Consider the following 15,316-nt stretch of genomic DNA (forward strand, 5'->3'; position numbering starts at 1 on the left):
TTTTTGCCTGGTCAAAGACAGCTGTTGTGTTGTGCACTGAACTTCACAAGCGAAGGGAAAAAATGAGAGGAGGACAGCGCGTAGATGCGAGAAGGAATCATACAACGAGCAAAGTGATCATGCTGTTTTTATGTGGCTGCTATGAAAGTGAACTGTGTGTGGGCTATCAGGGGTGTATTCATTGCGACAAATTCTGTTGAAAAACATTTCTTAAAGGGAAGCAAACGGAATGAAACGAGGATAAACAAATTTGTCCAATAGAAACTCTTGTTTGCAACTGTTTGGACTAATGAATACACCCTAGATCAGCTAGTAGATGCAGGCAAGAGTGTACAATGTGGTATTGAATGTGTCACTGTCTGTCACTTTGATTTCTAAAATGTTTCTCTTGACTTATTCACCTGCATTGTAAACTTTAATTCGTAGCCTAAGTTGTAGCAAACTCATGATGGGTATAGGGAAAATGTGAGAATCGTGTAGTAGCAAAAACATATCGATGTTACATTGAGCTGGGTGAATGGAATATGAATGACAGTCGTCCAATATCCTGTAATAGAAATAAGGCCATGCTCCCCCCCKAAAAAACGCCTCCGTAATCTTAAACGTCACCGACCACACACACACAAAACTCCAGTTATTGACAATGACTTCAAGGGGGATATATGGAATAATATGAGTATGCCTGCCTCTCGTATGTAAATMAATAGATAATAAAACTAATAGGAATGGTTCAATCTTTGTGGCGTAAACGTCCGCAAAATCTTTTAAATGTATTTTGTTTTTTCATTTGTGATAATGCATAGAATCCGTAGATTATGCAGCAAAATATTTCTCAATAGTCCAATAAGTACCTGAGTGCAGGGAAAAGGAGGACTAGGGGCTTATACCTCAAGTTTTGCTTCAATGCGAGAGGACTACACTCTTAGAAGAAAAGGGTTGTCCCCATAGGAGAACCCTTTTTGATTCCCGGGAGAACCCTTTTGGGTTCCATGTAGAACCCTCTGTGGAAATGGTTCTACATGGAACCCAAAACAGTTATACCGGGAACCAAAAATGGTTCTTCAAAGGGTTCTCCTATGGGGACAGTCGAATAACCCTTTTAGTTTCTCAATATAACCTTTTTTTCTTAGTGTATTGTGTTCTCTGAAGCTTTGGAGACAAGTTTGTCAAAATGGTGTTCTGTACAGTTTATCCTTATTACAAACATCATTGAAAACCTGTCTATATGTTTTGTCTGTCAACTTTGTTTGTTTAGTCATGGTACATTTATCAATCTCCTCTGTGAAACATTCAAGATTCCTCTCAAGATTCAAGATGCTCTTCCAAGAGCAATGGAACCTATTTTTCATTCCAACACAATGGCCATTGCCTTTGTCTTTATGTCCTGTAGAGATAAGAGTGGGATGAATTTGTGGCCGTCAACAAARGCATTACTTTCTCAAAGTGCATAATAGGGTCAATGTTGCGGGACAAGCATTCAGCCTTGTCTTTGTTATTTCACAATGTTACTCTTATCCTTGGATACTCCTCAGTTAAGGGGAACACAAAGAGAAAGGGACTTTTATCAGGGTAGGACTGAAAATATATGCAGACATTTTGAAGACTGCCTTATAAGTACATCTGCTTCTTGTCAGTTTAATCAGTGTTCACAAAGTAATGGATTCAGGTTGATGCAAGAATTGGTAAGTAAAGACAATGCAAAGATGAAAATGTTAAATGGATTAAAATATATTTTCTCAGATCTGAACTTAATTTGTTCAGAATCAGTGCTAACTCAAAGTAAAACTTTCCAATCATGTATTCATACAGCTAAAGCAGTTTTCACTTTTTGGAATCTGTCTGATTATAATTGTACATTAATCCTCAAATCCTCATATCCTTCAACCTATTTCACATCTCAGAGGATAAAAAGTAGTTTGAGTCTGAAGAGTGTTTCCTCTCTCCCCTTCCCATGCCCTACCCATGGTTCATTTTGGGATGGCTTGGAGCTCTCTGGCTTTTCAAGCACTGGGTCATCCGTCGTCGTTACCATGCCGGTTCATTAGCATATCAGGCTAACCTTTAGCTCATCCTCTCAATCCTCTCCTAGAAATCAGGATTCTGGATTCACCCTCATCTCACAGTCTCCCAGTAGAGCGTTTCAGTACTGTCAAGTTGACAGAAAGGGATGCCTGAGGGAGAATAAGAGACGCGGTTTGCATAGGAAATAATGCTGCCATCCCACATGAAGGAAATAAAGGAACTCCGTCTTTGAGGAATACATTATCCCCTCCACTGACTACAACCTTACAAACAGTACCAGGCTGTGGCAGTGACAGTGGAATTTAATCCTCAGACTTTAACACTGAGTTTGTGCTTGCTAAACAGCCATTAATAATGGTGCATTTGTTTTATCCCTGTATCTCCCCTCCCCATTGTTGTATTTTCCCTGTCGCTCACTCTGGCTCTGACACTTTGTTTCTTCTTCTCCTCCTTTCCTTTCTGTTTCTTCTTCTCCTCCTTTCTTTCGTTATTTCTTTCGTTCTTTCGTTCTTTCGTTCTTTCTTTCTTTCTTTCTTTCTTTCTTTCTTTCTTTCTTTCCACTTACTTCCATTATCTTTCTCTCTATACATTCTCCAGGTCTGTGATGCAGTGGCTAAACAGGGTCCAGTCCTTCCTCTACTGCAATGAGAATGGTTTCTGGGGGACCTTCCTGGAGAGCCAGAGGACGTGCGTGTGCCACACGGGTGTCACCCTATGCCAGAGACCCATCCCATGTATCATCGGGGGCAACAACAGCTGTGCCATGTGCAGCCTGGCCAACATCTCGCAGTGTGGCTCCTGCAATAAGGGCTACAAGCTGTACAGAGGCCGCTGTGAGCCCCAGAACGTGGACTCTGAGCGCAGCGAGCAGTTCATCAGCTTCGAGACCGACCTGGACTTCCAGGACCTGGAGCTCAAGTACTTGCTCCAGAAGATGGACTCGCGTCTCTACATCCACACTACCTTCATAAGCAACGAGATCCGCCTGGAGACATTCTTCGACCCACGGTGGCGCAAGCGCATGTCCCTGACCCTGAAGAGCAACAAGAACCGGATGGACTACCTCCACATGATTAACGGGCTGTCCATGAAGATCTGCCAGATGCGCAACAGCAGCATCGACCCCATGTTCTTTGTTTACGTTAACCCGTTCAGCGGCAGCCACTCGGAGGGTTGGAGCATGCCCTTTGGCGAGCACGGCTACCCGCGCTGGGAGAAAACAAGGCTGGGGAACTCCCAGTGCTTCAACTGGACCCTGCTGCTAGGCAACCGGTGGAAGACGTTCTTTGAGACAGTGCACATCTACCTACGAAGCCGAGCCAAGGTGCCCACCGGGCTGCGCAACGATACGGGCCACGGTCCCGTTGACTTGTCCGATCCCAACAAGCGCCAGATCTACATCAAGATCTCTGACATCCAGGTGTTTGGCTACAGCCTGCGCTTCAACGCCGACCTGCTCCGCAGCGCCGTACAGCAGGTGAACCAGTCGTACACACAGGGGACTCAGTTTTACTCCTCCTCCTCTGTCATGCTCTTGCTACTGGACATTAGGGAGCGGATTAACCGCCTGGCCCCTCCAGTGGCGCCCGGGAAACCCCAGCTGGACCTGTTTTCCTGTATGCTGAAGCACAGGCTCAAGCTGAACAACAGCGAGATGATTCGGGTCAATCACGCCTTGGACATGTACAACACAGAGATACTGAAACAATCAGATCACCTGACTACCAAACTCTGCTGAGATACAGTAAACAAACAAACAAAAAGAAGATCAAACAGATACTAAAAGTAGAACTGTTTGGGAATATTCCTTTTTATTTAGTTCTCTCTTTTTTTTCTTTTGGACCTTTTTGTTCTGCCTTTTGATGTAATATTAACAACTTTGTAAGTGTAATTGTTAAAGAGATCTCCAAAACATTGATGAAGCCTTTTAGTTGGATAAAGAAGAAGATTCATGGAAACCACTTTAAAGACTGTACCATATTTGTTCCAGCATGTCTGTCATTTCCTAAAATAGCATAAAAAGAGTATAAGAAAAAAAATGAATCCATCTTCTGGTGACAAAGAGGCCTTTATTTTACTCTAAGGGAACAAAGGCTATATCTGAAACTGCCATTCTTTACTAAGTTAAACCTTTTTAGTCGCATTAGGGCAGACCAGATATCATCCTTTTATTTCAGTGAATATGCTTTGTCAATAAACAAAATATTGCAAATATGTAAAAGGACAGGTTAATACAGTATGAAGGCATTTATACATTTTAAGGGTTAAATAACCTAGCAAACTGTAAGCTGTAAGCATTAGCTATATATTCTCTTTGAAAAATTGATAATCCATGACAAGTCTGCATACCGTTCTTTGTGTAGTAAGGTATAAGGCAGCGGATAGTCATTTCATGTCAAATAACGGAAGCCAGCTGTTTATATACTGTATGTGTATACCTTTATTTCGCCTGATGCTTATTGATGTTCGTTAATTGAATGTGTCATTTGAGAGTGAGTGAATCCAGTCAAAGCTAAAACTTGTCTTTAGGCGCTACCTCCCATGTTTGAAATTCTACCTGCATTTCTCATGAGGTGGTTTCTTCTGGTGCCTGAGTATAATATTGTGGTCTGAAGATGAACAATCAATGCTATTTCGTACAGCTTTGCAAAACGTACACCTTGTGACTGCTGATGTGTCAAGCTTTACGGCACATGGATCATTAACGTACATCTGCAACAGACACCATAAAAGCCATACATTTCCCTGAGTACACATAAGACATGGAAAAGGCCCCCATACATTTCTCAAAAACATGAAAAATGTCCCATTTGTGTTTTTTATGTTGTTGTTATTTTCCCCCCAATTAATTTTAAATAGCACAGTGGACAGAGAGAGTATATTCTGTGGGATTATGGGATGACATTGTAAAGTCATTGGATTTCTGTTAAATAGAGTGAACCCAGATGAGAAACAGATGAGAAATATAAAAGCTTCAAATACTTCTGTTGATTTTAATCTTTATTTTCTTAATGCCACGTTGGATCTTAACTTTCCATGGAAAACAGATTTTAACCCTGAGAAACAAGGTTGTTTAATATTTCTAGTCATACTTTATTGAAAGCACCGGCATGAAATATGTTTATAGCTATATATAGCTACAGAATTGAACATAATGTCAAACGTCATACTATCTCAGAAGTATCAAAGAACACTACCTATATTATTATTAAGTGCCTGTTACCTATCCCTTTCAAATACTTAGAGGAGGGAAATTGCTCTTAGTTTAGTTACAGTACAAACATTAAAATACAAGATAGACATTCAAAGGAATTTAGCAACTCAGACCATATCAATGCAGATCTGTCGCTCATCTCAGCCTGAGATACATGTTTTCTACCTAAAGGCCGGCTGTTTTGTGCATGTGGGAAAATTAACCATCAGTAAGAGATTGAAGTCTCAATTTCCTGACACTGTCTCTCCTATGTACATTATACCTGTAAATAGAAACGTTGTGTTGGAATAGTTATAACATCAAAGACAACATGAATTATAGTAATTTCAAGAGAACTAAAGAGGCCATTATTACTGAGAATAACCACAATTACTGTTGGTGTACCTTGCACAAATTACAATTACACTCCATTCTCAAGTTATTTACTTCATTATGAATCTCAGAGAGGGATGGTAATTTCTGACTGTTTTGATAAAAGTATATGAAATATACAATATGAAATGAGTTCGTTTTGACCACTGCATACATGAAACAAGCACACATTAGCTCTATCAGCATAACATCACTGCAATGTTCCATGGATACATTTGAAGATACAGCTCCTAATACCTTGCATATGTCATTTTTGCTGTTATGTTGACATCATTATATCAGCTTATTTCAAATGAATGTTTCATATAATAATCTATTTCTCATTAAAAGGCTATATTTAATAAGAAGAGCAATGTTTGTCTTTACCGCAACACTGGACAGTAGTCACAATAGATGGTATATAGTCAAGGTTGTAATTTCTGTCATTGGACATTGCTTTGTTTACATAGACAAATGCCATGCGTTTTGTTTTCAATGAGGCCCAGACCAACCCTAAAAAGTAAATGTTCATGTAAACCGAGAGACAACGGCTGCAGGGTGGATGAGCTTTTATTTCTTTATTCAGAAACGTCCTGTTTAGTTCTCACAACAACACCCACACAGCACCACATTCAACCCTTGTTGTACTGCTTGTTGTGATGTAACTGTAATTTAGCATTTGAAGGTTACATTTTTGATGGGATCGGTGGACGATTACTAAAATATGTTCCAGTCAGATATGCGGTACAGTACAATAATCCTTATCACTGTGTTGTGAAATGCCTCTCCTAAACATTACGTTTCCCTTTGTTATGTATCCTAAAGGTTGGTTTACCGCCAGCTCTTCAGTCACTCACCTCACCGTAGGTAGCGGTCAGTATTTGTGCTTGTACAGCATTTATCAAATCAGCTTATGAGTCATCTCTACAGTACAAACCACACACACTTCACCCATACATCAATTGCAGGGGACTGTGAGAAACTCTAAAAGGCCTTACTGTTCATATATCTTTGCAGCCCTCCCATGGCCAAAATGGGTGCTTACACCAGCACCGGAGCAGAACAGAATGGTCATGTCCTCTGTGTCTGTCAATATGCTTTTCCTGATGACTACCATGGTACTCTCACGCCACGGGCTGACTGCTGTAGCAGAACACTGGATCACTGGATGAATGTGATGCCCTGGTGACAACTTGTGCCATTTTAGCAAAGTACCAGAAGAGTTGACGCTGTATGGGCTGTGAACAATGTCACAAGGTTTATTCTTGTCAGATTATCCAAATTTCCTCCAAATATGCACTTAAAGGCCCTGGCATATATCTATACAACGGTATGTGTAGACCCCTTCAAATTAGTGGATATAGCTATTTCAGACACACGTTGCTGACAGGTGTATAAAAATCAAGCACAAAGCCATGCAATCTCAATCGACAAACATTTGCAGTAGAATGACCTTACTGAGGAGCTCAGTAACTTTCAACTTGGCACCGTCATAGGAAGCCAATTTTCCAACAAGTCAGTTCGTCAAATTTCTGCCCTGCTAGACCTGTCCCAGTCAACTGTAAGTGTTGTTATTGTGAAGTGGAAAAGTCTAGGAGCAACAACGGCTCAGCCGCYAAGTGGTTGGCCACACAATCTCACATAACGGGACCGCCGAGTGCTGAAGCGCGTAGCGCGTAAAACTGTTGTCCTCGTTTGCAATAATCACGACCTAGTTCCAAATGGCCACTGGAAGCAACGTCAGCACAAGAACTGTTCATCAGGAGCTTCATGAACTGGGTTTCCATGGCCGAGCAGCCACACATAAGCCTAAGATCACCATGCTCAATGCCAAGCGCCGGCCGTAGTGGTGTAAAGCTCACCACCATTTCACTCTGGAGCAGGGGAAACGCTTTCTCTGGAGTGATGAATCACGCTTCCCCATCTGGCAGTCTGAAGGACTAATCTGGGTTTGGCGGATGCCAGGAAAATGCTAACTGCCAGAATGCTACCTGCCAGAATACATGGTGCCAACTGTAAKGTTTGGTGGAGGAGGAATAATGGTCTGGGGCTGTTTTTAAGGGTTCGGGCTAGGCCCCTTAGTTCCAGTGAGGGGAAATCTTAATGCTACAGCATACAATGACATTCTAGACGAGTCTGTGCTACTAACTTTGTGGCAACAGTTTGGGGAAGGCCCTTTCCTGTTCCAGCATGACAATGCCCCCGTGCATAAAGCATGGTCCATACAGAAATGGTTTGTCGAGATCGGTTTGGAAGAATTTGATTGGCCTCCACWAAGCCCTGACCTCAACCCCATCGACCAGCTTTGGGATGAATTGGAATGCGAGCCAGGCCTAATCACCCAACATCAGTGCCCGACCTTACTAATGCTCACTTACTAAGTCCCCGCAGCAGTGTTCCTACATCTAATGGAAAGCCTTCCCAGAAGAGTGGATGCTGTTATAGCAGCAAAGGGGAGACCAACTCCATATTAATGCCCATGATTCTGGAATGAGATGTACAACGAGCAGGTGTCCACATACTTTTAGTCATGTAGTGTATGAGTAAGACTTGAGAATGTATTAGAGCTCAAATGAGAAAAAGAGCATCATCTTTTCAAGAGATAATGTTGTATTTGATGGCCATGAGTCATTTCTACAAGTGCCTGTGAAGCTTCTGCAATAGAGTTTCACTGAGGCCAGCTCCAATGCATCATCACTGTTTAAGATAAAGAATAGAAGGGAACCATTTTTAAGAAGCAGGGAAGCTTTTACACAATTKAACTCAATTGCAATAAAACCTTGAACAAAGGATTCAAATATAAATTCACAATGGTGGAATTGTACCTGATGTACCCTGATTGCACTAGATCCAAACTGTCTCTAGTCAAGCAGTTTCATGTCTCTGTGGATTTGAGTGATTTTACATAAAGCCCTTTTACTGTTTGTCAGTAAGCACTTTTCATACCAATCCTGCTTACCCATGCACTCTGTTTGCATAAAACAAGAAACCCTGCTGGTTTCATCCATCAATTTATGACCACATTGAGTAGCTCTTGTGTTTATTGTTGTTGTTCACAGAAAACATTTCTTCGTCACTAATTCTATCTCAACCAATTTGTCAAGCTTGCAAATCAAGGACAAGACGAGAGAGGCCTACCAGAGAAGCTTACGAATACAGCTATAAATATTGGCAGGTACAATCCTCTAAAATTAGGAATAGCCGACAGAACAGTTTTTGCTTTCCCATTTCTACACACATGGCTTACAGATGCATGACACTATTTCTTCTAAAATAAGTTGAAATTGAAAAAACTTTTGGTGTTTACACATGTATTTGTTTGATTTAGATCTAGACAGGACAAGGAAAAGAAAAACATTAACTGAAATAAAAACATTTAAAAAATTGACTAAATATTGTTCACAATACTAATTAATTTGTTTGGAGGCAATGATTCTCATTTACTGTGTAATTTATCTCACCTGTGGTAAGTTGAAGGTGCCTTAAAATAGCTATTCAACCAGTTTTTAAAAGAAAAAACAGAACATTCTTCTCCATTGCACTTGATTGTGCAAGGGTGCCAATATATTTGACTGCATCTGTACTTCAAGGTCACATCTCCACTCCACTGTACCCTTTCTACACACAACTGGTACCTATGGTTATCATCTCTGTGTGGTTAATAAGCTGTTTGAAACCTCATAACGGGCGTCACCGCAGGACTGTGCTACACACCAAATGCTGATTACTGCATGAGGCAAGCGGGTCTTTGTGTTTCAGCGTTCTCACCACACAGCCCACGCCCGACCCACCCTGCCAAAGTACTGGGAAGTGAGATGGTGGAAGGTGTGCAGTAATGATCAGACTTACAGCATTCTAATAAATCACACTGATTTGGGTTTAATGTATCGTAAGCGAATGGCTAAGATGCGGAAGCGATTGATAGGGAGGATTCCACCCTCAGTAATAGGCAATTTACTTGTTTAAATACTTTGGGGAAAGTAATGCTCGGTTAATGTAATGACGTGTTGGCCCTCACTCTTATTCTGGCTGGCTTCATACTAACTATATTATAGTGCTGACTGGGACTCAGACCCACTGTCATGCCAACACCTTAATCGTTACGCCAAGAGGTCCTGTAAGGGGTGCGAACTGGCGGCAGAGAAGTCAGACGCAGGAGAGAAATAACTGTGTTTCCAATGCCGCAGTTTATTAACAAAACCCACCGGAAAACAGAATAATAAAATAAATGGGTAACATAACCCAACGCACACCAGGACAGACGTGCACAAGCACTTACAACAAACAATCACCGACAAGGACATGAGGGGGAACAGAGGCTTAAATACACAACATGTAAATGATGGGATTGGAACCAGGATTGATGGAAGACAAGACAAAACCAAAGGAAAATGAAAAGAGGATCAGCGATGGCTAGAAGGTCGGTGACTTCGACCGCCAAACGCCACCCGAACAAGGAGAGGGACCAACTTCGGCGGAAGTCGTGACAGGTCCGAAACTCTTGGCGAGGTCACTAAGTTTTAGGTTAAGAGCGCTACGATATAAATGGTACCCTTTCCAAATACAACAATATAAATGGTACCCTTACCAAATACCCTTATTATCCTCACAAATATATAGTTTAAACACCTGACCATAGTGAATATACATTATATTGTCAATTTTTTCATATTTAGTCCATTTCCATGTCAACGTATGGCTATATTGTCACGCGGGACTAGGTGGGTGCAGGAATCAGACACAGAGAGAGTTCCACTGGGGTATAGTGCTCTTTACTAAGGCACACACAAAATATAAGCCCAACAARACAGGGCGTGGACATACAACCAGGGGCGAAAATCTGATATCAACCTTGGAGGGGACAATTACATTACATTTTCTCAAGAGCAATTCCTGAGGGGGACACCAAAAGTAGMGCTGTAACACATAGCCTACGTTGTAATATGTTAAATGTATATTGAGGAACCATAATTCCTACAACTGAATAATTGATAGGTACAGTAGTTAACTGAAGGGTTTAACCAACTTGTTCAAATGTTTAAATCATTATAATACTACTATTAATAATAGTTATAGCATTGCTCCTTACCAGTCCAGTATGTATGCAGGTATTCATACTTACAACTAGCAATATCAAGAAAGGCCAGTAGGTAGCAATGGTACTGTACACTGTATGGGTGTAGTTTTCATAAATACAATGAACATGGTGTGATCTCATCTAAAATAATCTCCATTGAGAACCATCACAAAGTTAGTCTCCGTATTGAATTGACCTTTTAATTTGACTTTTTCTGATACATTTATATAGTCATTAAATGTGCCACTGGCCTGAGTCTACTACAATATCTTTACAAAAACAAAAAGCTTAAAATAAGTACAGTTCTAAAAGCAAAATAACTACTTCAATGAAAAACCCAAATAAATCAAACAAAATATCCTTCAGTCAGTGTCTCAACTCTTCAAACAGCAGCTATGGACAAGTATGTCGCACAAAGTATGCAATTTTAAATAAAATAACATGAAATAAATAATTTGTAAGTGTACTGTCGTGTACTGTCATTTACTAAAAACTACTCTCCTCTAGGCTGCTTAGTACCCGCTCATACTGCCCTAGCACAGCTCTAATAGCAGTATTCCGCACAGTCCACCTTGTTGGACATAGGGGTTTCCGGGTGGGCAGATGTGTTTCTTTGGACGTGGCAATTGATTCAAACATGCTCTTAAACTTTCCTGACTGGCCATAGAGGACACCTAACTGATGGACCCAAGAAAGGGAATCCCGGATCAGTGGGGAGGCTGAGCAGCCAGCCTGTGTAATCAGATTTACACAGTGTGCTCCACAATGGACATAGAGGGCTAATGGCTGCTGCCTTCTCACAATTGCCTGCACCTGTGTATTTTCCTGCCATGTTTGAGGCACCATCGTAACTCTGCCCACGTAAGCCAGACATGGGCAAATTGAGCCTCAACAACACTTCAGTTGCCACTTTCGCAATGCCCTCGCCTGTTGTCTCCGACACCCTGTATAGCCCAATAAACTCCTCGTGAGGGACAAGGTCATGGTCAACATAATGCAAAAAGACACTCTCCTGTTCAGCACCAGAGACATCTTGAGTACCATCAACAATTAAATAAAACAATTGTACAATCGGAAGAGACCTAATCTCAGCTGCAATGCCTCGAATGATTGTATTGGCCATGATGTTCAGAATTTCATTCTGTGCTTTGGGCCTCTTGAAACGTCAACATCTGTTGGCAAGAGTTTGCGGTTCAAAAATTGTGGGTGTGGCTGATTTGGTTTTGTGCATCACTGAGGTAACTGGACAATGCTGTGCCACTGTCCCCTATACTGGTGCTGCTGGCAACAAGGGTGACACCTGGTCCTGCCGGGCTGTGACATGTTTCTCTGAAGTCTCTCTCCCTGGCTCTTTCCCTTTCACCACCCTCACAGACTCAGTCTGTCTCCTAGAAAAGGAAATAAGGTGTTTGCCGTACTCCTAACTACCGGTACCCAAAACTACACAATTAATCACAACAGCAATACCATTGCCATAAACAAATCTTAGTTTAGTCATCAGTTTAAGTTGAGAGCGGGGATATCCATGGCATTTTCCAATTATGTCCCTATTTTACAAGTAAAAAAAATTGAGAACCTTTCATAATGTTGCCAAACAAGACTCAACAAACTTACCTGAGACTCCCTGTCTCTGCCAGTCTGTCCCTGCCTATCTGTCCCCAGCTCTGCTGTCTGTGTGCATCTGTTGCCTGCTCTGCCTAATGACATCATTGTGAAACATTCCATTAGCATTTCACTTCTTTCTTATGAACATTTTATCAACTCGTCTTTGAGATATTAGGCTACTAGAGTTCTTATTTGCGTTTTGGTGTACTGAAAAATACTCTGATGTCCCTCTTTTTACTTTTTTCTGCCATTTTTCTACCTGGCTGGCTGGCCGTCTAGCTGCACACACACACATTTACACAACATATGCTTAACCTTTTCTAATTTTAATATAGTTTGTTTCATATTGGCTGGCTTCCAACAATAGCTGAATTTGTAAAGCTAGCGAGCACCAATTCCGTTTCTGTGGTGTTTGCTATAATCAAAAAAAAAAAAAGGTGAAATAAAATAAATGTAAAAAAGTTCACTAGCGACAATTTAGCTTTTGCAACGAGACCATTAAATATATTTAAGACAATGGTATAAGAGAGTGTAGTTCTGTTCAGTTTGGACTTCAGTTTATAGCTAACCTTATCACAGGGACTTTGAAGCACTAAAGCTGCATGCTGATCTTGGAATAATTGACGATAGCAAAGATTCCATCTTTGACGACGCCACATTAATGGAATAGGTACTAGCTAGCTTGCTAGTTAATGTTGCTTTAGTTTGCGCGCTAGCTCTGCAAATTCAGCTAGTGTGTGAACCCTGCCAACATAAAAATGTAAAAAATTGCTATTGGCGCGATTGACTGGATTAACCTCACGTCAGTTACGTACATGTGCCTTTCGGACAGTAGATACGAACCCTCTATTACCTTGCCAGCTAAAGAACTGGCAGTGGATCAAACCATTGTGAGGCAAAGGGCGGGGTGGTCGCAATCTTTTGAAACTTAAAAAGGCGCTATTAAGTGTCTATAATCAGCACAACTGCTTTCATTGCGTATTATTAATATTATTGAAATTACATAGTTATGTTTACAGTGATAGATTGGGGGGGACAAATCATATTTTTCCCAGGATGGGGGGGTCGTGTCCCCCCCGTCCCCCCTGGGATTTCCGCCTATGCATACAACGTGACAACCCAAAAACCACAGGGTGTCAAGTGTAAGAAAGAAAATACACCTCAGCCTACAATGCACACACGTAACAAAATAAAGACAAAACAAAGGAACTAAGGTCAGAACGTGACATATATACAGTAAGTGCAACATAACATGATGTGGAAGTATTTTATTGCTTTATAATATAACCATCCTATCAGCCTTATTCTTACATCAGCAGGAATGCATACCCTACATCATGGGTTCCCAATGTTTACTTTTTTAATTGGGACTATGACAGTCGATTACAAATCAGTCTGACAGTGCTTTTCAATCTAAAGGAAGTATTGTTTGAAGTGACTAAAATGCATCAGAAAGGTATTGAGAAGTTCAGAAAAWCATCCGGCATTAAATTTGAATGATCTTCTGTGTAGAGAAGAACATTATCATTGATGAGGTTCTTTTCCCTCCAGTCTGATTTAGTTTCTGCTCTTGTCCACTATGCTCTAATGAGTCCTGCATGCATTGTGGGCATTGTAGAGGGAAACAGAAGACACATATGTATTCCGTATCTTTCAGGGATGGGGCCAAAATATTTTGTAGCTTAAACAGTTCATAAGATAGTCACATTTGTAGGAAGGAAACAGAAACTGATCTGTTTATTACAACCACAGCTAGCGCCTACTGGAGTTTACTGACGTAACCCCGGTTCTATGAACCAAGCATGATTCTATTTATTTAATTTAAGCGTTTCTCTCTCTCGACCCCATTTACAAATCAGGCAACCCCCCCTTTTTAGAGGCAGAGAATGAAATAGAGAGAGTTTGTCTTCTCAAAGCTTCTGAGACAAAGCTAATGCAAACAAAGACAGAAACAAAGCAACGAGGAATGAGACACAGAGGGTAAAAATCCATAGTTAAACGGATCAGGAGGAATACAATACGTTACAGGCATATGAATGGAAAGCACATTTGTGGCAAACAGGTAAAGCTACTGTTAGCTTTGTGTTTCCTCCGGGCAGACAAACAGCTGACAGGAATAAACACACTTGTTAGAGTACACTCTCACCTTGCGAGGAATTAAAACCAAGCTGGCAGGTAGCTCTCCAGACAGTTAAGACGCAGCCGTGAACGCCTTGAGGCTGTTGCTATTCCAGAATCTCGCAGACAGCTGCGAATGACAAAAAACACAGAGGTTTGTGCTTAAAGATGCTCTGAGCTTTCAGCAGAAAGCTGTTGGAAAGAATAGGCAGATAACATAAAGTGACAATGAACTCTAAGTGCATTTGCTTTGCAGACAGTTTTTTTACCAGCTAAAAATACAGATGATTATGCATCCATGGATGCATAAGCATATAGAGGAGAGTGCCCTGAGATTTCTAAAGAATGTTTTGCATTCTTTAATTGTGACAACACATGCATTGTGTTCTGTTGAATAGTTCTACACTGACTGTTAAAAAACATTACGAAAACCTTCCTAATATTGAGTTGCACCCCCCCTTTTCTCCTCAGAATAGCCTCAATTCATCAGGGTTTCGGAAGCGTTCCACAGGGATGCTGGCCCGTGTTGACTCTAATGCTTCCCACAGTTGTGTCAAGTTGGRTGGATGTCCTTTGGGTGGTGGACCATTCTTGAGACACATGGGAAACTGTTGAGCGTGAAAAACTCAGCAGCATTGCAGTTCCTTACCCAAACCAGTGAGCCTGGCACCTACTACAATACCTCGTTCAAGGCACTTAAATATTTAGTTTTGCCCATTCACCCTCTGAATGGCACACATACACAATCCATGTCTCAATTGTCTCAAGGATTGAAAATCCTTATATTAGTTATTGTCACGCCCTGACTTTAGTTATATTTGCTTTCTTTATTATTTGYTTAGGTCAGGGTGTGACAAGGGGTGGTTTGTTTAGTTTTTGTATTGTCTAGGGGTTTTTGGTTATGTATGGGGATTTTGTATTGTCTAGGG

The 15,316-nt window shown here is 41.1% G+C and overlaps 1 protein-coding gene and 1 long non-coding RNA gene across 2 annotated transcripts in view; one reads left to right on the top strand and one right to left on the bottom strand.

Moving 5' to 3' along the window:
- The window catches only part of LOC111961592 (BMP/retinoic acid-inducible neural-specific protein 1-like), a 157,213-nt gene extending 151,258 nt beyond the window's left edge, over positions 1-5,955 (top strand). Inside the window, exon 8 of the mRNA XM_023983986.2 lies at positions 2,620-5,955. Coding sequence (XP_023839754.1) covers positions 2,620-3,760 — 1,141 coding nt within the window. The 3' untranslated portion in view covers positions 3,761-5,955. The remainder of the gene's footprint in view (positions 1-2,619) is intronic.
- LOC139026834 (uncharacterized) overlaps positions 1-10,494 on the bottom strand; it is a 405,332-nt gene extending 394,838 nt beyond the window's left edge. The window contains exon 1 of the long non-coding RNA XR_011478776.1: positions 10,408-10,494. This is a non-coding gene — a long non-coding RNA (uncharacterized lncRNA). The remainder of the gene's footprint in view (positions 1-10,407) is intronic.
- Positions 10,495-15,316: the final 4,822 nt, after the last annotated feature.

This window comes from Salvelinus sp. IW2-2015, linkage group LG4q.1:29, assembly GCF_002910315.2.
Source record: "Salvelinus sp. IW2-2015 linkage group LG4q.1:29, ASM291031v2, whole genome shotgun sequence".
Taxonomy (NCBI): Eukaryota; Metazoa; Chordata; class Actinopteri; order Salmoniformes; family Salmonidae; genus Salvelinus; species Salvelinus sp. IW2-2015.